This window comes from Oreochromis aureus, linkage group 18, assembly GCF_013358895.1.
Source record: "Oreochromis aureus strain Israel breed Guangdong linkage group 18, ZZ_aureus, whole genome shotgun sequence".
Classification (NCBI taxonomy): domain Eukaryota; kingdom Metazoa; phylum Chordata; class Actinopteri; order Cichliformes; family Cichlidae; genus Oreochromis; species Oreochromis aureus.
In genome coordinates this window covers 15,195,534-15,222,531 of record NC_052959.1, presented here as the reverse complement: position 1 = coordinate 15,222,531, position 26,998 = coordinate 15,195,534, and the positions used below count along the sequence as shown (strand labels likewise).

At 44.6% G+C, this 26,998-nt stretch overlaps 1 protein-coding gene across 1 annotated transcript in view; it reads left to right on the top strand.

Annotated features, from left to right (window-relative positions):
* Nucleotides 1-2,225: 2,225 nt before the first annotated feature.
* ptch2 (patched 2) overlaps nucleotides 2,226-26,998 on the top strand; it is a 28,078-nt gene continuing 3,305 nt past the window's right edge. The window contains exons 1-20 of the mRNA XM_031755939.2: nucleotides 2,226-2,790; nucleotides 4,229-4,421; nucleotides 13,306-13,495; nucleotides 13,584-13,653; nucleotides 13,768-13,859; nucleotides 15,964-16,072; nucleotides 16,186-16,272; nucleotides 16,373-16,494; nucleotides 17,322-17,469; nucleotides 18,437-18,568; nucleotides 18,675-18,830; nucleotides 18,982-19,074; nucleotides 19,166-19,291; nucleotides 20,146-20,533; nucleotides 20,620-21,144; nucleotides 21,680-21,822; nucleotides 21,917-22,097; nucleotides 22,184-22,464; nucleotides 23,880-24,017; nucleotides 24,336-24,478. Of these exons, the coding sequence (XP_031611799.2) occupies nucleotides 2,644-2,790; nucleotides 4,229-4,421; nucleotides 13,306-13,495; nucleotides 13,584-13,653; nucleotides 13,768-13,859; nucleotides 15,964-16,072; nucleotides 16,186-16,272; nucleotides 16,373-16,494; nucleotides 17,322-17,469; nucleotides 18,437-18,568; nucleotides 18,675-18,830; nucleotides 18,982-19,074; nucleotides 19,166-19,291; nucleotides 20,146-20,533; nucleotides 20,620-21,144; nucleotides 21,680-21,822; nucleotides 21,917-22,097; nucleotides 22,184-22,464; nucleotides 23,880-24,017; nucleotides 24,336-24,478 (3,464 nt within the window). The 5' untranslated portion in view covers nucleotides 2,226-2,643. The remainder of the gene's footprint in view (nucleotides 2,791-4,228; nucleotides 4,422-13,305; nucleotides 13,496-13,583; nucleotides 13,654-13,767; nucleotides 13,860-15,963; nucleotides 16,073-16,185; nucleotides 16,273-16,372; nucleotides 16,495-17,321; nucleotides 17,470-18,436; nucleotides 18,569-18,674; nucleotides 18,831-18,981; nucleotides 19,075-19,165; nucleotides 19,292-20,145; nucleotides 20,534-20,619; nucleotides 21,145-21,679; nucleotides 21,823-21,916; nucleotides 22,098-22,183; nucleotides 22,465-23,879; nucleotides 24,018-24,335; nucleotides 24,479-26,998) is intronic.

The following is a 26,998-nucleotide window of genomic DNA, read 5'->3' as shown; positions in this document are numbered from 1 at the left end:
AGCATTTCTTTGTCATATAGATTAAGAGACATACTTCTTTTTCTTGCATGGGATTAAATGTTCTGCACACTGACAGAAACATAAGATCGAAGTCAGCTTGTAGGTGGCCCACAGTGTCAAATGAGTTTGACATCACTCATTTAAAATATGTTTCTTTTTTTGTTTTTGTTTTTAGTAATTCATATCAGTGATGTTATAAGCCTTACTTATGCAATGCAATAAAATATTTATACAAACATATTCAGTGCTGTTTGTAAAACTATCTTACTGAGTTGTATTAAACTTGATAGCCACATGGCACGCAAGAATAACAGTATTAATTCTATTGTACTAGTGCGTGGCTCTATTCACTTTATTTAAAACTGTGAGATGGGGTCTTGGTACAGGGAGTTCTTTCAATGGCTCTTGTAGTTTATTTGTTTTTTAGGCATTCACAACTGTACTAAGTTGCCCTAACTTAGTTATCTTGAGTAAGGTTTACTCAACGAGTTTGCATATTTTTTTAAAGTTCTGGCAACTAATTAGACTTTACAGTGAAGACATTCATACCAAATATTTCAAATGTATTTTATTTTTATTACTCCACCTAAACATAAAAAGAAATTGAAAAAAATCTGAATAATTTGGAAAATCCATAACCCACCTAATATTGTTTTATCATTCATTATATGCGCACAGTTAATAGGTTTTGGTCAACCAGAACCTGTACATCAGACTTTATTGTAGACCGATATCATCCCTGGTACCTCATTCTTGCATCAGTGTCTTCTTTCTTATTCTAACTCTGGAATCTGACTCCTCATATGACTTTTCATTATTAATAGTTGTAAAAAAATGAAAATTGTGAAATAAAGATCATTTTTCAGTCCCTGTCTTATGCTCTTCATGGTGTGCAAGAGCCCCTTTAATAGAATATCCCTATAAGCCTGCCCATGTCTCTCTATCTCTTATTCTTGTCTAGATATCATGCAAACAGTGAAAACTGACATAACAACTTAGCAGCAAAGTGATAAACCAAATGAGCTCATAGCACCATCACAGACATGTTCAAACAGCTTAACTTTAGCTTCAGATAGTTTTACAGTCACCTCAACGGGCCTCAAATTAGTAACAGCCACCTGACAAATGTTCTGCACAGCAGCACAGGTCAGTGTTTAGGTGGAGAATGACTTTGTAATCCAGGAAAGTGTTTGTTCTTCACCCCCATACAGTCATGAGTGGGGCCAGTGGAGGCTTACATTAGCAAACCACCAAGACACCCTTTACTTACTTTATGAGAGAGAAAACAATCTTTCTTTCTTTGTTTCTTTCAGACATTATTCTTAGGTGAGCTGCTTTCTGAACTCATGAAACCATGCATGGCGAGACATGGAAACTCTCCAAAAGTCTCTCCAGAGAGATAAGGCTTTCGCCGAGAAACCAGGCGGCACCAAGGCGTTAATGAAAGAGATGCACGTGTCCAATAATTCCCCCATCTTTTAAAAGGCTTGACTACAGGACTGAGGGGTGATATTTTCTAGGATGTGAGAAACCCCACCAACCTACTTTTAGAAGCTTTTGGCCATAAGAGGTGAGGTTACAGCTGTTTAGTGCTAAGAACCTACAGGATCACACGCTTCTTTCCACAGCTGCCTGAAACAAACTGCACTCACAGCAAAGGCTGGGAAGCTAGAAATGTCTAACAAATGTGGAGGCTCCAAAACATAAGATGCCCTGGAGTGATATGAAAAGTGTTGAAAGATCTCTAATTCCCCCCATACAAAAGAAGAATCACATGTTTACAATCCTTTATAAAAACACGTTTCTTCTCCCCCCTCCTTCTTCCTTTCACTGATTGGCTCGTGTTGATGAAACAGAAAATCTGAAAATTGTGTGTGCGTGCATGCCTGTCGCTGTTATATCAATAGATGGCATGTGCGATTGCCTCTACAAACTGGAGGCCAGGCCACTGGGAATAATGCTCACTAAGCAAGTGAGTGGGGCAGGGAGCGAGCTGTGTGCGTAAATGTGTGCGCGCACGCACGCGCGGGTGTGTGTGTTTGCATGCGCGGCCGTGCACAGTTTATTGAAAGAGTTCCTCTCTCCCTTCCCCTCCTCCCCACCGTTTTCCTCCCCCTCCCTCCAGCCCAGGCAGCAGCAGCCTGGGTGGTCCCCCTCTCTCTCCACTTTGGTGAGCTGTTGCTTAGCAGCTAATAATAGGCGATGTTTGCAAAGTAATTTGCCTCTTCCTTGGCCAATGGGAGCCGGAGCACTTTTCCATCAAACCTTCCTTTTCAGGATTTGCCGAGAGGCGAACTTCTCCAAATGTTACCGCCACGGGATCGGAGTTAGACTTGACACGGACGGCTCAGACATAAGCTACTACTACTACTACTACTAGAGCTACTACTCCTCTCTGAGACGTCGGTTCACACACCATCGGGACGAATGAAGACGGAAGGATCTATACGGACTCCGGCGCATAATGTTGGGATGGAGTTTAGAGACTTGTTTGGCTCAAAGGAAGACTAGAAAACGTTCTTCTAGTTTGTTGCCGGTGCTGCTGGATGCGCTCTACTTCTATGTTGGATTATTGTCGCTTTTTCTGAACTCGCACCGATTCTGTGTCGCTTCGCTCTGCGTGCCGTTCACGCTCTTTGGACTATGGCCTCGGATCGCGGGGTCCCAGGGGCCGGCGTCTTTGGAGATTTACCCCCGAGTTACACACGCTCCCAGCCGCCTGCGAACCCAGACCTACTCCGGAGACCCAGCTACTGCCACGCTGCTTTCGCACTCAAACAGATCTCAAAGGTGATACACTGGTCGCAGTCTAGAGTGGATTTTTCTGTGAAAACAGCTTTCATCCAGTCGGCAGATGTGAATGAAAAGTTTTCCCCAAAAAAGGCAGCTTATTTATTTAGGAGTTAGGTTATCTAATCGGGATTTGAGGGTCGCATGTGGGAATGCGGTGTAGACTTTAAGCAGCAGCTATCAAACCGGAGTCCGGGGACCACCAGTGCTCCCCTGAGGGGAGACGACTGCAAAATCGGGATCGGTTTGATTTGACTATTTAATACTGAAAGGAAAATTGCCATTAGAAGCTGATGTAAGATAACATAAATCGTTTTAACTGGAAAGAGCCGTGTTAACCAAAAGCCTACCTGCGTGACATTTTGGGGGAGCGCTCCGGAATAAAGCGATAACAAATGAACGAGTCGTCTTTTTTAGCTGTATGTTAACTCTGCTGTATATTTGAACTGACATCGGCTTCTCATTGATTTCTGCTGTTAAAAGCCACAGTGATGAGAGCGAGAGAGAGAAAGAAAGGTACGGGCTTGTTCCCATACCCTATCCCAGGCGTGTTGTGCGTGTTTTTTTGGCTGTGTGCAGCCAGCGGAGAGCGCACTGGCCCGGGGTCTGTTTGGAAATGTGGTGGGTCCTGTAAAGGAATTCACTGATTGAGTTTGATCTGACAAAGCATCTTTGGACCGCCCGGATGCTTGGACGTGTTTCAGCACTGCTGCGAGAAGCCACAACACTACAGCAATGTCTCCTAGCGCAGCAGTGACATTTGTGGCAGTTCACAGCAAATGAGAGATTAGACAGATGGGTGTAAAATTATTGATAAAATGTGAAGTAGAACCAAATTAGAGCAAAAGATATCCATTAATGTTTTTCTGTTGGGCTACAGTTATAGAAATAGCTTGAACTGCATAGTAAATGTGTTAATGGCTCTTTTTCAGTAGAACAAGCTCACAGTTTTAACTTTCAGCTTTTTTTAAATTCACGCATTTTGCTCTGGAATGAAATTGTCACCTCTTATTTTTCTTATTTATGGGTGCTCCTCTAGGCTGTAAGCCAAAACACTGGAAATCTCTCTCTTTAAATAAGGACGTCATTAAGTACAAAATAGTCCCAACACAGTGTCATTTAAATCGTATTATTGGGATAGGACTACAGATAATGTCTAGCCTGAGATTTAACACATAAGACCTGCATCAGAGCTCTTTGGCACCACGACTTGTCTCCATTTTATGAAAAGCATGATTTAAATAACAAACATATGTTGTCTCTGAATACAGATGCATGTCTCTTCAAATGTTTAGAATTTACTGGCACAACGTTGTTTGAAAAGATATGCAACCAACCTTTTTGAGACAGTAAGCATGATTATGTGTAGTATAATAGTAATAAATAATAATAATAATGATGATGTTCTTTTCTCATCCTCTTCCTGCTTCCAATCCAGGGGAAGGCAGTAGGTCAGAAAGCTCCTCTTTGGATCCGGGCGAGGTTCCAGGCCTTCCTATTCTCTCTGGGCTGCTACATCCAGAGGCACTGTGGGAAGGTCCTCTTTATTGGACTCTTAGTTTTCGGGGCTCTGTCTGTGGGACTCCGAGTCGCAGCCATCGAAACCAACATTGAACAGCTATGGGTGGAAGGTGAGTGTGTGATATGTCTTAAACACTTAACTGTATGCTGTCTGTCGCTGGCACTGAGTCTACAGTAAAGCTACCATTCGGTATGCTCCCTCACAACGTTGTAGCTGGTTTGTGGACTTTTTTTTCTTGTTGCTTTTGTTGGATCGTGACAGCTGATAAAGTGACATTAAACTAAGAGAGTGATTGAGATAGAGCAAATGGTGCAGACATCCCCTGGTTTGTACACAATTCTCAGTTGTTTAGCTGGAGTTCTGATGATGAGAGGTGTTGGCAGGAAGATACGGGTTAGTGTCATCTCAGTGCCGTGGGAGGGCACTAGGTGTTCAGTGAGCGACACAATGGCTTGTCTTGTTGAAATCCTGATGACAGAACTGAGGATTTGTGGGACTTAGTTTAAGTATTTTTTATCTTTTTAGGGGCTTTTATTAAAGTTAGAATTACAGCACAAATTTCTAACCGCATTAGCACCATATAAGGAAAACAAACTTACTTACTTCACCCAGTATTAACAGCCTTGTATAGATCAGATTCATACCATTCACTCCTGTGCATTGTATATGGTTTTATTAGCAGTTTTTCATGTTTTTTGACTTCTTTATCTTCTAAGTCTTTTCATCATGAGAGCAAACACATCCCTGACATTTCTGCCGTGTTTTTTTTTTGTTTGTTTTTTTGATATCCTACAATTTCCTCTTCTATTGATAGTGCTCCAGTTCCTTACCTCTGAACTTTTTACGTTTAGGTTATCTGTACATTTCCAGCGGCAGAGGCAGCTTTATTTGGTTTTTCACACTGACCAAATTCCTTTTAAACCCCCAGGCTTCAGTGCCGGGGCTGATCCCTGCAGCAGATGGACTGTGTGAATGGTTAGCCATCTTTGAGGGCTCTGACCCCTCCCCCCCTTAGCTCCCTGTGTGGTCCCTAACTATTCTTGGATTCCATTCAACAAGAGGCAAGCAGGCAGGCAGGCAGGCAAGCAAGCAGGCACCACCTCCCTCCCTTACCCTCCTCCCTCCCTCCCTTCTCTCCTCCTCACAAGAAGAAAAAAAAAATATAAGTGAATGCAGCTGAAGTTTACCCACCTGTTTTGCACGCTCTAAAAGCGCCACAGCAGTTGGTGAATATAAACAGACTCTATAGGGATTTTTAAGCCCACCATGTCACTGGAGGACAGGAACAGGCGGCTCCCACAGGACCTGTGTGGAGGTGTTGGTGGAATCACACGCCGCCGGTTGTTGGAAGGCTGTGCGCTTCACTTGCGCAGGAATTTAAATAAGGTTCTCTATCAAGCACAAATAAAAAAAAAAAGAAACAAAAAGAAAAATCTTTAAAAATGTAGCCACTGAAATTGTTAGCTTTGAAGGAAACGCCTCCATCTCCCACAATAAGAAGGAGAGCTGCCACTGTGTCCCTTTTCTTTGGTTTCACTGTGGTTAGTGTAAAGCTTCGGGATTACCTCTTGAGCTAATTGGCCAAGCCATCTTTTAAAGGAGATGTTTAGATGTTTGTGTGCAAGTTGTTTTGCTGTGGGATTGAGAGAGTTGAACTGGGGGGGGGTGCTCAAAAGGAATGCTGTGCCTTTAAGAGGCCGTGGCCATCTTTCTAAAGTTTCTGCCTGCCTTGTTTCCACCAATAGCCCATTGACAAAGCTGCTAGGGCCTCAATGGAGAGTAAAGTGGTTCGGTAACAAGGAGAGGTTAGTTCTCCCTCTGTCTCTCTCTCTTTCTCTTTTACACACACACACACACACACACACACACACACACACACACACACACACACACACACACACACACACACACACACACACGCAGAAAAAGACACATGCACCAATACACATAACAAAAAAAGAGTATGCCTTCTAGTAAGACATCAGATTTCAGACTGATGGAATGAAATTATAAACATATATTTTACATTAGTTCCTAAGTTTTATTTGTCGTGTTTGGTAATCTAAACATGTAAGTAATTTGGCTTTACATCAAAAGCAACTTTAAGAAGCGGCATAAATGAAAGTTTTCCCACTTGTACCCTAATTTGTTCAGATGAAACTAGCTGTGAATTGACACCTTATGTGTTAACACTCCAAGCTGAATGTGAATGTGTGTGTGTGTGTGTATCTGAATGTGTTAGGAGCATATGCTTCCCATCATATATTCATACTAGGAGCTGCCCCCTGCAGTTTTCACACACATACACAAACACGCACACTTGTCATCTTTGTCACTTCTGGTGCGTGCAGCTTGCCTGGCCGCCTGTCTACCCGCCTCAGGTTCCTGACTGCGTTCCCGTCTGTCTGCCCGGGCTTTGTGTGCGCCTGTTTATATTTCTACCTGTCTGTCTGCCTGCTCTGTGAAGTCAGGCCACCAGGGCTGTTTTTTTTTTTAATTGCTTCCTCCCTCCAACAGGACCAAAACACCGTGAAGCACAGCAGTGCAGTCTGTGTCTAGAAAATGTAGACAGAGAGCGAGAGAGACAGAATTTGTGCCTACACTTCACAATCAATCAAGCATTCTTTATGTCTTTATTCATATCGTTTACTTCAACCAGAGGACTCTCGTGCATTTCCAGAGCGGATGCGCAACTTATAAGTAGAAGGCTTCATCGTACCTTCAGCTCTCGCACCTGTGTAGTGGAGAATAAAAGCTGGAGTATCAGGGTGTTTAGTCTGACAAGGGGATTACGAACTATTTCTGGCTAACTGCCTCTGCTCTAAAGGATCTGAGACAGACATCGTCCATCAAATTACCTTACACCCATGCACATCTTTTTTTCTTCTTCCTTTTTAAACTGCAGTGCTGGCCCGAGGGATGGCACTTGTTGCCAATTTCCTAATTCATTCATAAAGTGCGTGGATTAAATTGAGTTAAATTGTCTTTCAAAAAATCATTCATGTTATCTAGTTAGAATTAAATAAAGTTTACACTGTGGTTCTGCTTATCAAGCTTGGGCCACATTTGAGAATTTGAAAGTTAAGGTATGACCTGGGCAACATGTGACCCGGCTCTGTATTGTTCACAAGGAAAAAAGAAAAAGATCATAAAAAGAGGCGCAGGAAGAGGACAAGGATAAGAGGAGACAATGGTGTGGGGGGGCTGGGGCAGGAACGGGGTGGAAGGTTTATTGCAAGCTCACACTTTTTTTCCTTTTTTTTTGCTGCTGTTTTTGCCTGTCTCACTTGAACAAACATCAAGTGCGAAACGGTCTCATGGATGTCTTTCTCTATAAAGCCCTGTTTGTTTTATAAGAGAAGTTACTTTCTTAAGCTTAATTTTTTTTGTTTTTTTCACTAAAATGTGTCAAACTTAAGGATGCCTTTGCGCAGCCTTTGGATAATTGTTTTCAGGCGCGTATCAAGCCACAGCCGAAAAGCTGTGTATGGGAAAGAGGGTAAAGAAAATGCCTTCATGTAACAGTGGTGCTGTTTACTCTGACTTTAACTAAACTCATCTTTCTTGGCAGTTGTTTGGGTGAGGCATGACAGACATGTACACAGACTCAAGCTGTCCAAATATGAGCGCAGCGAGACGAGGACTATCCGGATAGCAGTTGCCCCATAAAAAGTCTTATGTAGGAGAGAGGGAGGTGAAGACCATACAGTGGATACAGAATAACAGGGAATCAGACAAGATATGAAGAGACCGAGGTGTGGACTGATTTAAAGAGAGGAGAGCAAAAAAGTTTGCACAAATGCACACGTGGGCGTTTCGCCGTTTGGAGCAGTTTCTCTAAACAAACCTCAGAGTGGCGCAGCAGGTAAATGCTATAATTCATTGGAGTGCACACAGCGCCCCAGTTCAGACAGAGAAAGGGAGCTCTATGAGGTATTATTGGAGGTGAATAGTGCGCGGTGGTGCCCCAACTAGATAAATAAACTCCCAGCGTTCAGGGCCCAGGACCTCACTGGTAGAGAGAACAAACAAGACAGAGTCAACCTGGGTCACTTCTAAATGTTTATTTCACCCCCTCTCCCTCCATCCCTCAATCCAAGACTACCTCATTCCATCCCCGTTCTCAGCATCCCCCAAACACACACACACGCTCTTCAACAGAGAGCCCAGGACCACCCCCCAACAAATAAACACACACTGAGCAGCTACAGATACATCTGCATATGACAGACACATGGCTCTTGCTTCCACTGAGACAGGAAGCACAAAAGAGCGTGCTCTACCTTCCCTTTTTTAAAGTCTTGTTTGTTTGGGGGTTTTTTTCTTCTTCATTTTTTTTCCCTTTGGTTGTAAAATAAAAGCTCTTCATATATTTATTGGGTAATGAGTATCACCGGTTTACAGTGATAGCATAAAACATGTCTTTGGGCTGAAAAAAGGGCACTGGACTGTCAGGCTCTTTGCTACATTGAATGCGATATCCTTAGAAAGGCCGCAATGCAACCGAAAATGGGATAATAAAAACTCAATCAGTATAGTGTGGCACCCTTTATCTCTTCGCTGAAGAGCAACCTTTGTCTCTGGCTGTGGGGTGGGTGTGGGGGGGAATAAAGCGACACCAGTCACCTTAGAGTTTGCACCATTTGCCTCTGTCTTTACACCATGGAAGTATAAAAAGTGAAGTGAGAGGGAGCTGGAGAGAGAGAGGGGGACTGAACATTTTCTTGGTACTTGGGAGGGAAAAAAGAAATGCTTCTGGGGCTCAATAAATTCATTTCTCATCTGAATGAGACCAGCAACGTGGAAAAATTTTGCTTTTCAGGCGGGGATGAATGTATGTTTCAACCACACATTAAGCAGCATTAGCGGTCAGTGGAGTGTCTAATGTGACTATTTTTCACAGTGGCCAACACTGCCCATGATTAGCATAATTAGCAGAGGCAAGCCTATACATATGGAAATAGAAAGTGCCTAAATGCCAGCCCTCGTGGAAATTTATGTGTGGTGGCTAACACCACTGGCACATCTGAATAGAAAGTAAGTGAAACTGATTTTTCATGTTGTTTTTGCTGTTTTATGCAGTTTTTAAGGTGTGATTTGGAGACAGCTTTTTATTTATGTATTTATTTTTTTATTTTATTAGCAGGGAAAAGTTACAGGACAAACAGAGACCACATTTGTTTTTTTGTGTGTGCGCGTAGTTTAGCTCATTTCCTGAGTGAATGGTGTTTTTGACAGCTGCTAAACAGATACACTGTATTTCTATAGGTAAGATAGCAAAGTGCCAGCTTCTCTTTCTTGCCCCTTGCCTCACCCCCCCTTACATCCCGACTCTGGCATTGTTTTACAGGCTGGGAAAGTTTTGGTCCATTTGCTTTTGTTGAGGGGAGAAAAAAAAAAACGTTCCCTCTTTATTTTATTCTGGTGTTTGTTGGGAAACATCTGAAAGAAATTGAAGGGTTGAATGACAAAAGGGTGTGCATTCAGTCTGGAGCTGTACTGACGGATTCTATAGAGGAACAGCCCATCTGCTGGGGTGCAGCCTGCTTTAGACAGTGCCCTGGCTAGGGAATGCCATAGGGCAGGACTGGGCTGAAGAATCCGAAGTGGAGATTCTGGTGGGTCCAAAAGAAGGGGGCCTGTTTGGGTGCCAAGATGAAGGAATGAATGTCTCATTTAGCTCCATTGCTGAAAATCAAAAGGAAGTAAAAAAAAGCAGCTCTTTTGTGAATAAAACAGTGGAGAAGGAAGTAAATCATAGGTAAAAGACAGCAGGCGAGGGATAACTTAATTTATTTTTCATATTGTTGCTACACTATGATAAACGTAGCGTAGCAACCTCCCCTGAACTATATTTTATCAAAGGAAGTTTTGTGTAGAAATCGGCTGTATATTTCTTCTCATCTTGTCATGCTGTGTAAATCAGGAAAAACGTCAAATGCACTACATAGCAAGTAATAGCATACATGTCACCTTCAGCCCTCTTCTTCTTGAGTCTTCCTCCATAGCAGCGTGGGGCCTTTCAGGGGCCCCCTAATCCAGCTAATCTACCACACTAAACTTTGAAGGCGGCCTGGTCTGACCTAGAATGGCCTGGAACTGGGACTAGGTACCCATAACCACAATAGAATAGAATAGAATAGAAACAGCCCTTTAAAGGTGGTCTTGGATCGTTCTAGAAGCCAGATGTGAGAAGCCGCACATATTTTATTGAGTTAGGAGATGCTGTCTGTTTGGCTTGTAAGGATGGAAGGGTCAGGTGGGTAGGAAATGACTGAGGTTGGTGAAGACAGAGTCCTGTTTCACCTCAGTGCACACACACACACACACACACACACACACACACACACACACACACATATATATACACGGGCACATGAAAACACGCTTTCTTAAAAACATTATTATTATTATTTTTTATTTTTTGTACACCCACAGCCATGAAACCATGTCAGGGCTTGTTATGACATTTTTCCCTCGCTTTTCACTTTCCCAGTGTCGTAACTGTTGTGAAAGTGCTTTTAGTGGTGAAGCTAGTAAATGAATTCATATGTTGCGCCCATCAGAGTCGAATTGTTTGCTAAAATTTGTAATGGTGGTCGAGTATCGCGAAAGCATCTCGAAAAACCGATGGGATGTGATTTAGAGTTGCGATCATTTGTGTTCACCCATCTCCAAGCCCTCCATTTTTCTTTTTTCTTTTTTTTTTTTTTTTCAATTTTGATCATGTTGCCAAACAAGGACTAATATTTCATGTTTCAGAATCGCTCGTGTAATAAACTTACCAGCCACTGGGCTGTTAAAACCCAGCTTTACAACCTTAAAGGCACTTTCTTCCCAGGGTGGGAAGAAAGTTTCTGGGAACTGTCTCTTTAAGGCTGTGAGGAGCGAAGCCTGGGTGAAGGGAGAGGGTAGAGGGGGGGAAACTGAAAAAGAGTGAGAAAGGGAAAAACAGCCTCAGAAAGAGAGAGAGAAAAGGGGGACGAGGAACAGGGAAAGAAAGGTAGAGACGGAGAGGCTTCTTATGGAGAGAGTGGTGAACTTGAGCAGAGCAGAGTGCTGGGGAAGCTTAGAAGTCGGGTGGTTGGGGCCGGACCGGGGGTTGAGGAGAGAAGGCGAGAAAGAGAGGGAGAGAGAGACGAGAGAGGACTGGCTGCCTGGGTGGTCCAGATGGGAGGAACGAGACACAAATAGCTATAATTTACTTCAGGAGGCCTGTAATTACAGAGCCAGAGTCTCTTCGAGCCACCCAGTTCCTGTTGGGATCAAAACCCCACGCTGCAGAGGTTAACATACGAAATGTCAAAAAAGGTTTAACAGATGTCAAAGAGGTCCTCAAACGGAAAGTGTTCAGTTTTTTAGTGGCCTTTTTTTTTTCTTTTTGATTGGAAATTAGTGGGGCAAGAAAACCCAAACGGGGCCACGGGGATTAAAATGTTTTACACTAAATCTCGTGTTTACACTTCATGGCAGTATGAAAATGATTTAATAAAAGTCAGATCTCATTTTCTAACATTTCCAAAATTCCAGGCAGAATTATTTCTTTCGCATATGTCCTGCTGTGGTTTATAAATACGTTAGCTTTAAAAAAAAAAAGAAAAAAAGTTTTTGTGCAAAGAACATCCAACAAGAGCTTGTCCCATTTTGAAGTGTTTTCTTTGTGAGATGCACTGAGCCCAACACCAGTGACTGCAAATAAACAAGGTGACCCGATAGTCTCAAGGCCCTGCGAATGTAATTAAAGCCTTGAAAGCGAAGCCTAGAAATATTGGACTGTGTCACAGAGGACCGCAGTTCTAACCTGATCTCACACTTTTGCGGCATAGGCTGAATAGTTTGTTTTTTCTTTTCTCCCCATCAATTATGGGAGCTTGTTGCAGCCAGGGGGAGTTCCAGAAAGCGTGAGGGAAAAGAGAGAGCGGGAGAGTGTGTGTGTGAGAGAGAGAAAGAGATGGAGAGAGAGGTAGATGAGAGAGTGTTAAAAGGATGAAAAAAATAGATGCTCGCAGCTGCAAAGTGCAGTGCAGTAAAACTGGGTGAACTACTGACAAAAATTAGAATCAAGAAGGTGGTAGCCCTAGTTTCTAAACTCCCACCACTTCCCTCTTTTCTCCCCTCCCTTCTGTCTCTCTGGGGTTGTCGTGTAGTGGGACAGCAAGAGGGGCAGACGGGCCCTCTGTGATCCAGCGCGGCATGTTTCATGTCCACTTGGCACAGGCACAGATCCCCCCGGCTGGCAAACTCTTTTCAGGGCAACCTCCTGTAATTAGGGGGCTGGGGTCTATTGCACAGCACAACATAGCTCGCTCTCTCTCTCTCTCTCTCCCTCGCTCTACATTTTTTTCATCCGCTTTCTAACTTTTCTCTTCATCACCATCTCTGACAGCCATATTTCTTTCCTCCACGAATATATTCACCGTTCTTTATCCATTTGTTCTTCTAAGCACTTTTATGTCTTTCAATGCCATATCGCAAGAACACCGCTGAGGAAGCGTTGCAGAGAAATACAGAGTCTGAGATGAACACATTTTCCAATAAACAACCTTTAAAGGTTGAAAACTGTGCATAAACATCAGGAATAAAAGATGAAGTGCCCATCATAATTATTTTTTATGAGTTCAGATTGTCCTGGTCTGTATCTGCTGCCCTAAACAGAGCAGTAGAGCGTTTTGGGGGCATCAGAAGGCTGGTTTCACTAACTAACAGGGCACATCTGTTTCGCAGAAGGAGCCAATGAGAAGCTGTATTACTCATTTCTCTTGGCCAGACACTGGCTTGTGTGAAGTGCCTTCAAAACCAACACTGGCGAAGGCCAAGGGCGTTGGTCAATATATGTGTGTGTTCTTGTGTAAGTGTGTGTGTGTGTGTATGTGCATATGTACGCACAGAACCTACTCTGTAATAGGATACAAATGTGTGAGTGTCTTTGCATGTGCATTAAAGAAAATCTATCTATCTGTCTATCTAATCACTTTTCATTTCTACTTTTTTAGCTGGCAGTCGTGTGAGCACAGAGCTTCGCTACACAAGGGAAAAACAGGGAGAGGAGTCTGTATTTACCTCACAGATGCTTATCCAGACCCCCAAAGAAGAGGGCACAAACATTCTCACCCAGGAAGCTTTGCTGGTTCACATGGAAGCCGCGCTGTCCGCCAGCAAAGTACAGGTGTCATTGTTTGGAAAGTAAGTGGACATGCTCTGTGAAGATCTGCTGCGCGCACGCACGTGTTTTTAAATAAAACTTTTAATCGAAAACTTTTATTTCTTTTAGATCATGGGATCTTAATAAAATATGCTATAAATCTGGAGTCCCCATTATAGAGAACGTCATGATCGAAAGGGTAAGTCGATGAAGAAATAGCTGTTTTGTTTTGTTTGGGGTTTTTTTTGTGTCTACGTTTATTTATCACTGATTTGTGATGTTTACTTCTTTCTTTTCTGTTTCCTGATCCCAGATGATTGACAAGCTGTTCCCCTGTATGATAATCACCCCATTGGACTGCTTTTGGGAAGGGGCCAAGCTACAGGGAGGCTCTGCCTATTTACCGTAAGTCTTGGAATATTTGCCATAACTTTTTTTTTTTTTTTTTGGTGCACTTTTAAGCACTTCATTGACGGCTTGGCTGTTTCTATGCACTGCTTCCATCTGATCTGAGTAGAGCTTTTGGAGGGGTCCGTCACTTCTAGCACATGATGGATGGAGACATACAGTTGGGCTTTCAGTAGTCTGTCAGTGGGTGCTGTGACTGACAGTGCTGGTCAGTAATAGAGTTCTTTTAGGGCCCAGAGAGGGACTGAAAGGGGGTGTACTGACAGAGAAATTCAAAGAGAGAAGGTTAGGGAGAGATGCAGCAGGCAAGCAAGCGAGGCAGGGATGGAGAGAGAGTAGATGGCTGTAACAGCAACTGGGTGGTGGGTTGGTAGAACGGAGGGCGGGGAGGCGGCGGTGGCGGCGGCGGCGGTGGTGGTGGTGGCAGGGGAGCCCTTTGGGTCAGACAATGGTAAGCATTCTTTCAGTTTACGAGTGAGTGTCCATCAGTGCAGGGGCCCCGGAGGAGGGAGGGGGGCTGGCTTTGTCAGCTCACGGCTAACACTCGGCATTCTCATGGTAATGCCCCGGGCTCCCAGCTCCCAAGTTGTCCAACAAATAAAATGGGCAGTATTCAAGCCCCAAGTCCCCCGAGAAGGACAGAGCCTACAAGACAGTTAACTGTGGAGTCTGGGCGTATTTGGGCATTTGGAGATTCTAATTTTTTTTTCTGCGGGGGATAAAGTTCTCTTGAGAAATTGAGTCACTGAAAGGGATCTCTTTTTTTCCTCGTCAGAAGTGATATTTCAATTGTGTGCTTAGTTTAGAAAAGATAGTTTAGATCATAGCAGATGTTTCTTTGCAGAGGAATTATTTGTTTATGTGTGTGTCTTAGCTGACAGCGGTATGTTGCATGACAAGCCAGCACATACAGAAACAAACACAAGTTTCCCATCCTTAGCATCTCCCTGTTGGCTTGTGTGAAAAGCATAGCACCAGAGAAAGAGAAGGGGGCCTTTGATGAATCACACATCTTCCAAACATTCACACAGTGCTCAACATCTGCTGTTATTTATTAAATGTATTTAACTTCTTCATTTTTTTGTTGTTGCCGTTGAGCTTACGAGAGCTTGTTGCATTCACTGGCGGCACTGTCCCTTTAGTCAGCTTCTGCTCCAACCCTTTTTAAAAAAAAAACAAAAAAACTGCTCAAAAACAGAAGAAATAAGAGTATGATAGAGAGCAAGAAAATGGGAGGAGGTGATCAGGAAAGCGAATGAGTGAAGAGTGGGAGAGAAAGAGAGTGAGAGAACCGGGGAGAACAAAAAGCAGCAATCTATGAAAAAACAAAAGGGCCCAGGCCCGGTCCAGTCAAGCAAAAACTAGCTGATAAAGGAGTGTCTTTGCAACCAGCAGCAAAAGGGGGACCCTGGTATGTGGGAATAGGAGAGCAGCTCTCTTCATGAACCATCGGGGGGAGATTCAGCTTGGAGTTCAGATACTTTGGGATAATTTTATTTCCCTTTGTCTCGCTGAATCACAAACCACAAACATAATTCCTCCAGTTTTTCCAAAATTCTTATTTTCCTTGAGCAAGTGCATTACATTTCCCGATATAGGCCACATTGCAGAGCGAACCAGTGCAGTACACGTGAAGCTAACAAACAGGTTATTTGTCCGTCTCATCCCTCGCCCGTTTTCCCTGCCTTCCATCCTCCTGGCCTCTCCCTTCCCTCCCTCCTTATCAAGATGTTTGGGAGGCAGAGGTAATTGTTATGACTCAGTGCAGGGCATTGAGGAATGAAAGTGAGCAGGCAGCCACTGTGCCTTTTCCCTGGGCATTGTGGCAGCGTGAAACAGGATAATAAACGCTATTTTATCCTGTATCTGCAGCTAGCCTCCTGTGTAGCCCACCACAACAAAGGAGCGAGAGAGAAACTGAAGTAAAAGTTTTCCTGCCCAGAGTAAACATTAGCAAAGAATTCAAAGCCACGTAGCCGTGCGGGCACACGCTCATAAAAGCTATTTTACGTTGCCTTCCTTCCTTAAGTTCCTACAAATAATGTAAAATCGGTGTGTGTGTGTGTTTGTCGCCATTGTAAAGTGTATCTTTGCTCTGCAGGGGTATGCAAGATATCCAGTGGATGAATCTAGATCCAGTCAAGCTGATGGAGGAGCTGAGCCAGTTCACCTCACTGGAAGGGTTCAAGGAGATGCTGGACAAAGCCCAGGTGACGCATAGAAAAGATGACACGGATATCTTTACTAAACAAGGCTGTGTGTCATCTATGTTTACACCTCTTATTGTGTACTGAGACATCTCTAACATTGTTTGATTCCTCAGGTGGGACATGCCTACATGAACAGACCATGTCTAGACCCCTCAGACCCTGACTGCCCCCTCAGTGCACCTAACAAGGAGCTAGGAGAGGTAACCTCGCATGAAAGAGTGCAACTTTAGTAATTATTTACAGTGCACAGAAAGTAAACCAAAGAGCCGCGCATATTAATATTTCTGCTTTCTTATTCAGAGTCCTGACATTGCTGGGCGTCTCCAGGGTGGTTGCCATGGTTTTAGCCGGAAGTTCATGCACTGGCAAGAGGAGCTCATTTTGGGAGGGCGGGTCAAGAACAGCCAGGATGCTCTGCTGAGGTGTGTGTGTGTGTTTTTGTGGGTATATTTATACATTGTCTTCCTCTTGTGTGATTAAAGGATTCAATAGTAAGGATGCGACGCGATCACTACCAGCCAAGTAGGCTACGAGTTCCCCTCTGAATCTATGGAACCCCCTAACAGCAGTGAAGACGCATGCTGGGAATGCCTCATATCGAGAGGGATCAGTTTCCTGAATGACCCCGGTCTGGGATCAGCCAATTAAAGATGATTGACAGTCACATAAAGCCCCCCCACCCTGCTACACATTTGTTGTGTGCGGGACCATAGAAGAAGAAGAAAAACAAGGAGGCGAATAACACTCAAATTCACTTTCATCTAACCCAGGGCTCTTTATAAGACAATCTTCAGAGTTCAACTGGCTATAAAAGCATGGCCAGTACAAATGGAGTGAGAGCACTGGGTCAGAGCCCAGATCAAGCCCCCCTCCACAGACCCAAGAGAGCCTTGAATGAAAGAGGATTCCAGGCCCATCTGCAAGAGCCACACTTATTCTTGGATGTGATTTATGATCATCTCTTTCACATTTTGAGCGGCACTGCTGCTTGCTTTGCCGGTGCCAAGAAAACCTGAGGACATCTGGGATTGCAGCCTAGAGACGAGCAGACAGACTAGATAACACCTGCTTTTAGTTGTTTACACTGGCAGATGGGCAAGCAGGCAGGCGGACAAATCTTAGAAGAGACGGCACCTGCTTTCAGATACGAGGGACATCCAAACACTCAGACTTAATGATTATATTATGTTTTTTTTAAGAGTCGCCCATCATTCCTGATGTGTCCTAAACTTTGTTTGCATGTTTGCAGTGCGGAGGCTCTCCAGACCATGTTCCTGCTGATGAGTCCTAAGCAGCTATACGAGCACTTTAAGGACGACTATGAAATCCACGACATTAACTGGAATGAGGAGAAAGCCACCGCCATCCTTGAATCCTGGCAGAGAAAGTTTGTCGAGGTACGAACTCGCACACAGATTTCACGCTCCTTTAAACGCACCGTGCTTCAAGGACAGCAGGGCAGAAATAAAGATATTTTGTTGTCACTGAGATCATGTAGGAGGAGGGGGAGAAAAATTAGAGCTCATTTCCTTGTCCTCGTGCTGCCATCTTCACTGACACACACACATAAACACACACACAAGCGCACTGAGACTTTAATCTGCAGTGTCTGAATTCCATCAGTCTTCAGCTCCCTTGTAAACTGAATCGCAGGGCAGACCAGAGCACCGGGTTAGTGTGTGTTTGTGTGTGTGGTAGACCAATCATCTCCCTCTCTGTCAGGGCCCTAGTTATAGGAACAAGCTGTTGCTGTGATAGCTGACACCCACCACGGCGAGGCTAAGCACAGCGGGAGGGAGGGGCATTTGGGGAGGGGAGGAGGGGTAACAAAACTCAAACGTAAACTGACAGAGACATGAGGTTCCCCCACCCCGACATATTACAGGATTACAAGTACAAGAGCAGATCTGTACGAGATAGCAAATGATGGTCGAACGCTTACAGGTAAATGGCTTTCGGGCGCTTTGGTTCCTTCATGGGCCACCATGAGCATGATGTACCAGGAGACTCCTTCTGAGCCATGCGATCCCATCCTTTTTCACCTTTGACCTCACAACCTCTGGCATCTGTGCTCATTACTCCTCAGTTGTCATACTTATGCACGCACACACACACGCTAGCACATGTAAAAACACACTCGGGCCGTCTTACTCGCTTTCACAGCCATGCACATTTCAAACGGAAATTTTAGGGGGTCCTAAGATATAGGGCTGTAGTAGTTTAGCGGGATTTTGAACCATGTGTGTAACAAGATGCATATTCCTTCAGTTGCTCTTCCTCATTGCTTAGTTATAAATTGGGTAGTATGTTTTTTTTAATTCTTCAGCAGAACGCTTTAACACTTGATTGATGTTTCCCCTTCAGGTGGTTCACCAGAGTATTCCAGCAAACTCCAGTCAGTCCATCCATGCTTTCTCCACCACAACCCTCAATGATATCATGAAATCCTTCTCTGATGTCAGCGTCATCAGGGTGGCTGGAGGATACCTGCTCATGGTGATTATAGTCACTGACTTTTGCCCATTATTAATGGATAATAAGTATCTTGTATCATTTCACTGTCTTTAATAATAATAATAATATTACATTTTCTCCTCTCCAGCTGGCCTATGCCTGTGTGACCATGCTTAGATGGGACTGTGCTAAATCCCAGGGGGCCGTGGGGTTGGCTGGGGTGCTGTTGGTGGCTCTGTCAGTGGCAGCTGGACTGGGTCTCTGCTCCCTGCTTGGCCTCTCCTTCAATGCCGCTACGACACAGGTACAACATAAAGGGAGCGGCGTACATCATTCAGTTCATAAGCACATTTAAATTTAAGGAGGTCCTCCTTTGATTTAAATCACAGAGTTTGATTCCACATGCTGAATGATCATTCAGACTCTATTCTCGACTGATGTTTTTCCTATTCCAGGTGCTTCCCTTCCTGGCACTGGGGATCGGTGTGGATGATATGTTTTTGTTGGCTCACTCTTTCACAGAAACTGAAAGCAACATACCCTTCAAGGTACCTTTCAAAGCCTCTTCTCCTCTCTTCCTTTGTCCTCTCCTCTTTTTTCCTCTCTTCTGATTTGTGTCTTCTGTTTTTTTCTGTAAAGGAGCGGACAGGAGACTGTCTGCGTCGCACCGGCACCAGTGTGGCTCTGACTTCCATCAACAACATGATTGCATTCTTCATGGCTGCTCTCGTACCCATCCCTGCGCTCCGAGCTTTCTCATTGCAGGTATGTTTTGCAGACATACACAGACACACACTTTCACACACATGCGCGCATGCATAAACAAGCTGTACACAATCGCACACCATGAGGCCTTGGGCTCCTTTTAAAATGAAAGAGATAACTTAAAAGAGTTGACATTTATTCAAAGCAAGCGAAGCCTTTGTTCCTAGTTTTATTGCCACTGCACCTAGAGGGCCAATGTTTTTTGTGTGTGTATGTGTGTGTGTGTGCATGTCTTTGTGTGTAAGTGCACATATATATATATATATATATATATATATATATATGCGCATATAATATGTATAATATGTATAATGGGAAATAATCAGAGCAAAGACAGTGATGAACAGACAGAGACAGAAAACGGCAGGGAGAGGGAGGGAGGAGTGGACCAGTATATCACTGGGCCGTCAAGGCGGTTTTCTCTGATCTGTGACTAACTGTGGGTGGTCTGAAACACACAAGCTCGCACACAAATACACACACAAAGATGGACACACTCTGGAAACCACAGCCAGTTAGAATGTCAGCTTCAGGGGATGGGTGAGCGGGGAGGCAGTAGCTGAACTGGTGAAGGGTGATGGTTTTGCTCAAACTTTATATTTATATATATCTTTCTATATTTTTTTGTGACTTCTTTCTTTTCTTTCCCCTCCTGGCTCGCTTAGTATTCGTGGCTGGTGATTTAGAGAAGAGCTTTTCTTTACTTACTGGGCTGTGGTGTCAGACATTAAAAAAAAAAAAGTCTTGACTCTTCCCAGCTGGGCTGGTGTGTCTGTAATTTTATATCCTGTTCAGTCTCTTCTTAGCTCTATCTTGCTCTTATTTCACTCTGTATTTTTTCTCCTTCTCCCTAGGCGGCCATTGTGGTTGTGTTTAACTTTGCCATGGTGCTGCTCATCTTCCCCGCCATCCTCAGTTTGGACCTCCACCGTCGCGAGGACAAGCGTTTGGACATCCTCTGCTGTCTCTACAGCCCGTGCTCCGATCGCGTCATCCACCTCTCACCTCAAGAGTTATCAGACGCCGGAGAACAGCCTCACACGCCAACAACGGCGACGGCGCACACGCACCAGTACACTGCTGGCTCGACCATCACCACCAGCACCCAAATCACTACGACGGTGCAGGCGTTCACGCAGTGCGACGCGGCAGGCCAGCATATTGTAACAATTCTGCCGCCTACCTCACAGATTTCCACCAGCCCTCCTTCCATCATCCTCTGCCCTCCCTCCCAGCCTCAAGGTAAACTGTACTCTATGATGATTCTGACAATGTGATAATTTATGATACTGGAATGCTCATTTCCTGCTTGTATTTCCTCCTTTTAGCCGCATCACCTTCCCCCACCACCACCTCTGTGCCAGACCCCTATGGCTCTCAGCTCTTCACCCCTACCTCCAGCTCCACACGAGACCTCTTAGCCCAGGTGGAGGACTCCAGATCAGGGAAAAAGTGTGTACCGCTCCCTTTCCTGCACTGGAACTTGTCCAATTTTGCCAGGGAGAAATATGCCCCTCTGCTCCTTAAGCCTAAGAGCAAAGCCGCCGTGGTTGTTCTCTTCCTGTGCCTCCTGGGCCTCAGCCTGTACGGTACCACCATGGTGCACGACGGCCTTTACCTGACCGATATCGTGCCACGTGACACCAAGGAATACGACTTCATCGACGCCCAGTTCAAGTATTTCTCCTTCTATAACATGTACCTGGTTACTATGGACGGATTCGATTATGCTCGATCTCAAAGGCTGTTGATTCAGCTGCACAACGCCTTCAACTCAGTTCGATATGTGGTCAGAGACAGCGACAACAAACTGCCCCGCATGTGGCTGCACTACTTCCAGGATTGGCTCAGAGGTAAGAATTCAGAGTAATGTTATTTTGGGGTTTTTTTAGAGGGAGTTAGGTAATAACTTCTTCTTTCTGTCTCTTTCTGATAATGATGTCAGAGTCTGGTATTTAATGCATTAGGTTTTTTCAGACATGCTTTTTGCTAAAGACAACAGTGAGTGGGTTAATGGGTGTGGGGGTTAGAATGTGCAAAGGGTGAGTGGAAGTTCAGTCACATTGTTAGACTGCATCCACCTGGGCTCAGAGGTGACGTACTCGCTCATGGTTTGAGGTCATAGGCTATCTTGGCATGTGTGTGTGTGTGTGTGTGTGTGTGTGCGCGTCCTTAGGCTAGAATGTGTCACAGATCCAGTGAAGAAAAAGTAATAGCTATCAGGTCAATCTGATCCAGAAAAGGAAACTTGATATTCCACATTTTCAGCATCACTGCCCACACAGGCAGACATGCAGAAGAACTGTTATGATAACAGAAATCAAAGCATTTATAAATGACAGCCTCAATAATCCTCTCTCTTCTTTGTGTGTTCTACCTCACACACAGGTCTTCAGGCGGCTTTTGATGCTGACTGGCAGGCAGGCAGAATTACCGCTGACAGCTATCGTAACGGCACAGAAGACGGGGCTCTGGCATACAAGCTCCTGATCCAGACTGGCTCCAAGAAAGAGCCTTTTAACTACAGCCAGGTGAGTTAAATAAAAAAGATGGCTTTGTCTCATAATATGTTTGTTTGACATTATAGATGAAAATATAATCAACAAATGCAAATTTTTTCTCTAGCTGACCTCTCGTCGGCTGGTGGATGTCGAGGGTTTGATCCCCCCGGAGGTTTTTTACATTTACCTGACAGTCTGGGTCAGTAATGATCCCCTGGGCTACGCTGCATCTCAGGCCAACTTCTACCCTCACCCCAGAGAATGGATTCATGACAAGTATGACACTACAGGGGAAAATCTGCGCAGTAAGTTATCTGATTTTGGTCAGAGTGGATGCATTTAAAGGTGTGAATACAAAATCCCTTTACCTTCTCTTCATCTCCTCTTGCAGTCCCGGCTGCAGAGCCCCTGGAGTTTGCTCAGTTCCCCTTCTACCTGAACGGCCTTCGTCAGGCCAGCGACTTTGTGGAAGCCATCGAGAGTGTGCGCACCATTTGCGACGAGTTTAGCCGCAAGGGTGTGTTCAATTACCCCAACGGATACCCCTTCCTGTTCTGGGAGCAGTACATTGGCCTCCGACACTGGTTCCTGCTGTCGATCAGTGTGGTGTTGGCCTGCACCTTCCTGGTCTGTGCGATCCTCCTGCTCAACCCCTGGACTGCAGGCATCATTGTAAGTGGATAGCTCTTCATCCTGCACTCCACTTTTTTATTCCATCATATCACGCCTTTTTCCACATCATTTCTGGGGTTTTTTTTAAATTCTCCACCTCATCCTAACTTAGCATCCTTAACCCCTTCCTCCCTCTCGCTCTCTTTATTTTCACCCTTCTCAGCATAGCTCAATAACACTGTCTAGGGGGCCCCTTTTTTCTCTGTTGAGGGCCAGCATGCACACACACACACAAGGCCCTTTGTCATTCTAATGTGGGCTCGGCTAGCCTAAAAAAAAAGGAAATGCAAAGGAGCAAGAAAGGCTTTACCCTCCTGAAGCCTCTACCTCCAACTCTCTCACTCCTTTTGTCAAAGGGAGAGGGAGAGATTTGGGGACAGGACAGATCTGCCCAGTTGCGACCTTGGCCTGCACAACCCATCCATCAGGGATATGTGTCTGTACGTGTATGTGCGTGTGGGAGAGCGGAAAAAGCGACAATCTGAGTGGTCAACAGATGGATAACATTTCACACACAAGCTGGTGGGACCGGTGGTCCTCAAAGACCCCAAACTCACACAGAAACACACATCCGCATAGCCCCATTGGGGGTCTGTAGCTCAACTACAGAGCCGGTTTCAGCAGGAATGCGTTTAATTTAAGCAGCGGCCCACAGCAGCGCTGATTGAGACAGCAACACAACACAGACAGAGAGGCACAGCTACGTGCATGCATGGTCTCCAAGCATCAACCAGCCTGTGAAGGCTTCACCCAGCCTGTATGTGGTCGAGCAGTAAAACAGCTTTTATCATTTCCAATTTAACTATGCCCCAGCTAAAAGCCCCTGCTGGGATCAAAAGCCGCCGTTGGCCAGGAACTGCTTTCTCCTCCTTGTTTTCTAAGGATTGTTGTTGCTGTTTGTATTGCGGTTTTACAGTAACACCCCACATGAAGGCATTCGAAAGCTGTGGCACTGCATTTCTTAGCCGTTGTATTAAATGTCAGAAAACAATAAAATGAGCGACACAGGCTAAAAATCTTGTGGAAAAAGTGAAACAAGAAAATTTGTTATGAACAAGTAAATGTGAATGTGGTGCAAACACTTTGCCTTTGGCGCTGTCAATCTCTGGTGTTAAGCATCTATGGGAAGGAAGAAGAGAAAGAGAAAGAAGGAATATGGGAGTGGGCGAGGGGGATGGGATTAACCCGAGGGTGGGAAATTTGATCTCATGTCATTAAGATCTTGAGCACAGGGTCAAAGATTGTGGCAGCAGGACTCAGCTCCATCTAGAAAGAAAAGCATTATCGTAGTTGAAATGCTTTAATTTTACAGTCTCGTTTAGCCATATCTTCTTTTTTCATCCTACTGTGTTGGCTGGCTTAACATTTCCTGCACTGGAAAAGTGGTAACGCTAAATTTCATGTGTGCTTTTCAGGTGTTTATCTTGGCCATGATGACTGTGGAGTTGTTTGGCATCATGGGTCTAATTGGCATCAAGCTGAGTGCCATTCCTGTGGTCATCCTGATCGCTTCCGTGGGCATCGGAGTGGAGTTTACTGTTCACATCGCTCTGGTAAGGAATGAGCAGCACCTAACCACCTAATCTATACTCATACCTAATAGAAGAAAATGCATTACAAAATATTTTATTTATAACTGGTGAAAAGTTGGCTATTTTAAAATTATTGAGGTGTTTGCTTGCTCACTCATGCTGGCAACCTGCTTCCATGCACACTCTACTGTCTTGTAGCATAGTGTTGTAATCCTCAACAAAACCAAACGCAGGAACTAGGGAGCTTGCCAAAGCCTCACCGCAAGCACAAGTTTTGTGTGATCGGCAAGATTTCCAACTCACTTCTCTTCCCCACCTTCCCCCCTCTCTCTTCCGCAGGGCTTCCTGACAGCGATTGGCAACAGAAACAAGCGCTCGGCGGTGGCGCTGGAGCACATGTTTGCGCCGGTGGTTGACGGCGCGATCTCCACGCTGCTGGGTGTTCTCATGCTGGCCGGGTCCGAATTTGACTTCATCATGAGGTAAGTGAGTGTGAGTGTGTTCGTTCGAAAAGGTCATATGCTACCTTTAGAAGAATCAGCATTTTGTGGAGCCGGTTGTTTCGTCTCACTTTGGGTGCAGTAGGAAACCTCACTTTGGAGGTCTATATGCAGGTGGAAGTCCTTTTTTTGTTGTTCTTTTAGACACACACAGAGACACACAAACAGTGACAAATAAGCACCTGGTTCTGTCACTCTGGGAGCGCACGCACATCTGACTCCTCGAGCTTGGAGTGAAACAAATGGGGAAAACATCAAGGGTGTGTGTAGCAGCTGCTTGTAAACATGGAAGTGTTCTGCTGCCCACTGGGTGGTGTCTCCCTCTCACTCTTTCACGCTGTCTCTTTCACACACACACAGGGGAATCTGTAAAAATTCCTATCATCTGTTTGGCATTCCCGCCTTCCACGTTGGATGCCGTAATGAAAAAAAAAAAGTGGAGCTAAATTTGAACTGGTCAGATGCTCTGCGGCCCACCAACAGACCCTCTGTGTGTGTGTTTGTGTGTAAGAGTCTATACTGGTGAGTGTAAATTGTGTGTGCATCTGCTCTCGTGCGTGCGTGTGTTTTCTACCACTGTTTCATGGTCAGAGTGGAAAAAAGGCGAATACCTCCATGTTTTTCAGCCGAATGTGGTCTCGGCCCAAACCCTAAACCACAGCCTTGAGCTCACAGACTGCAGCAGGCCTCCATGACATAAAAAGCACAGTTTTCTGCAGAAACAGAGACAGAAGCAGAGGGAGCAGGAGACGTTTTCTGAGGGTGGCTTCCGTACAAGGACATAAGGTCTTTGTGGGTGGCTAGGTCACAGCCTGATGAGTAGATCTTCCAAAAGTGTTGGATTACACTCATAAAGAAGTGTACATATATTTAAGTAGCGGGAATTTGAGAATACCTGGGAAGTTGGATTGGCATTAAGGGTGCCACAGAGCAAATTTCCAGTACTTTTTCTCTGCTCACATTTTTGAGAGACAATTTTCAAAAAAACAGAGCGTGAAGGAGAGACAGAGGGGACTAGTCTCTGTTGGAGGTCTTGTTTAGCTGTAGCTGTAGCTGATTGGGGGAAGCCAAGGCTGGCTAGCTGGGGAGTAGCATAAATATACTGCTGTAAACATCTCCTGGCCTTGTAATGCACTGAATAAACAGCACGCCTAATTCAGCTCTGCTCAGAGACTTCTCTCACACACATACTTACGTAGAATGTGCACACATGCAGGCAGGCCACAAGGCAGTGCGCACGCACACACACGGATGTACACACGTGGAGAAACGCACATACGTACATGCGTGTAAGCGCTTACTGTCTCATTCTTACACACACACACACACACACATACGACTCTGCAGGCCTGACAACGAATGGAAAAGATTACAGTTTATATAAACAACAGAATTCCTAACAGTGCGACGCTGTTGGAGGTCCCACCAACGTCTCACTCTCTTTCTTTCTGTCTCTTTTTCCGCCACGTAAAGAATTGTCATTTTGGGTTAAAATAAGCAAGTGAGCTCAAATGTGAACGCCATTCTACAATAATAATAATAATATTGATAAACTATTTATCATTTCGCCATCTGCAGGTGAATGTGCGTTAATTCAATTAAGCATGCTCGTTAAATATGTGCGTCCCCGCAGGTTTTTGGCAAAGCAGCTTATGAATATCCTTCTGATAACAGAGGAAAATAAGGACAGCTGCTAGAGAGGAAAAGAGAAAACATATCAGACAAAAGAGTGACCTTTGTCAAGTGAGGTAGTAGTAATAATCACTGTAGTAGTCCATTGAGAGGGAATGTTTCCATAACACTCTGCAGCTATTATCCTTGTCCTTGTTGGCTTTTTTCCCTCATACCAACTGTCATTTTTTTCCCTCCCTCCCTCTTTTTTTTTTCTTGTTTTACCTCTTTAAGTCTGGCTGGTGGTTAGCATCTCACTGTCTCCCTGCTTTCTGTTAGTGTTTAAGTGGAGTCCTCTCTAATTTTCTTGGGGAGCTCTTTCTTGTGGCCTGCCTCCACCCCTGGCCTCCTCAGAGCTGTACAGAGATGGAAACACACACACATACACACACACACGCACAGTGTGAGCAGAAAGAAAAAAAGAAAACGAGCGAGAGAATATCTTGTAGCAGCAGCAGTGGAGGCATCAAAGCATGTTTTAGTTGGACTAAGCAGGGAATCAGATTTGCCCCCACCCCACCACCCAACCCCCTCGCCTTTGATACACAAACACTGGGCTTTCCCTGACTTCTTCCCCAGAGCTACTTCCCTTCCTCATGTGCCAACTATGTGTGTGTTTGGAGTGTGCTGCACACACACAAGTGTGTGTTTTTGTCCATTTAAAGAAAAAAAAAATGTGTTGCATAACAAAAACGTTAAATAGAAAAATGGATAAAGCAAAAAAATTAAAAAAAACAAAAACATTTGTCAAATGTTAAATGTCTTGTACTTTGTGTGATAGTGTCACGAGCTTGGCTGACAGTTTTAACGCATCTGTATTTTAGCCAAATC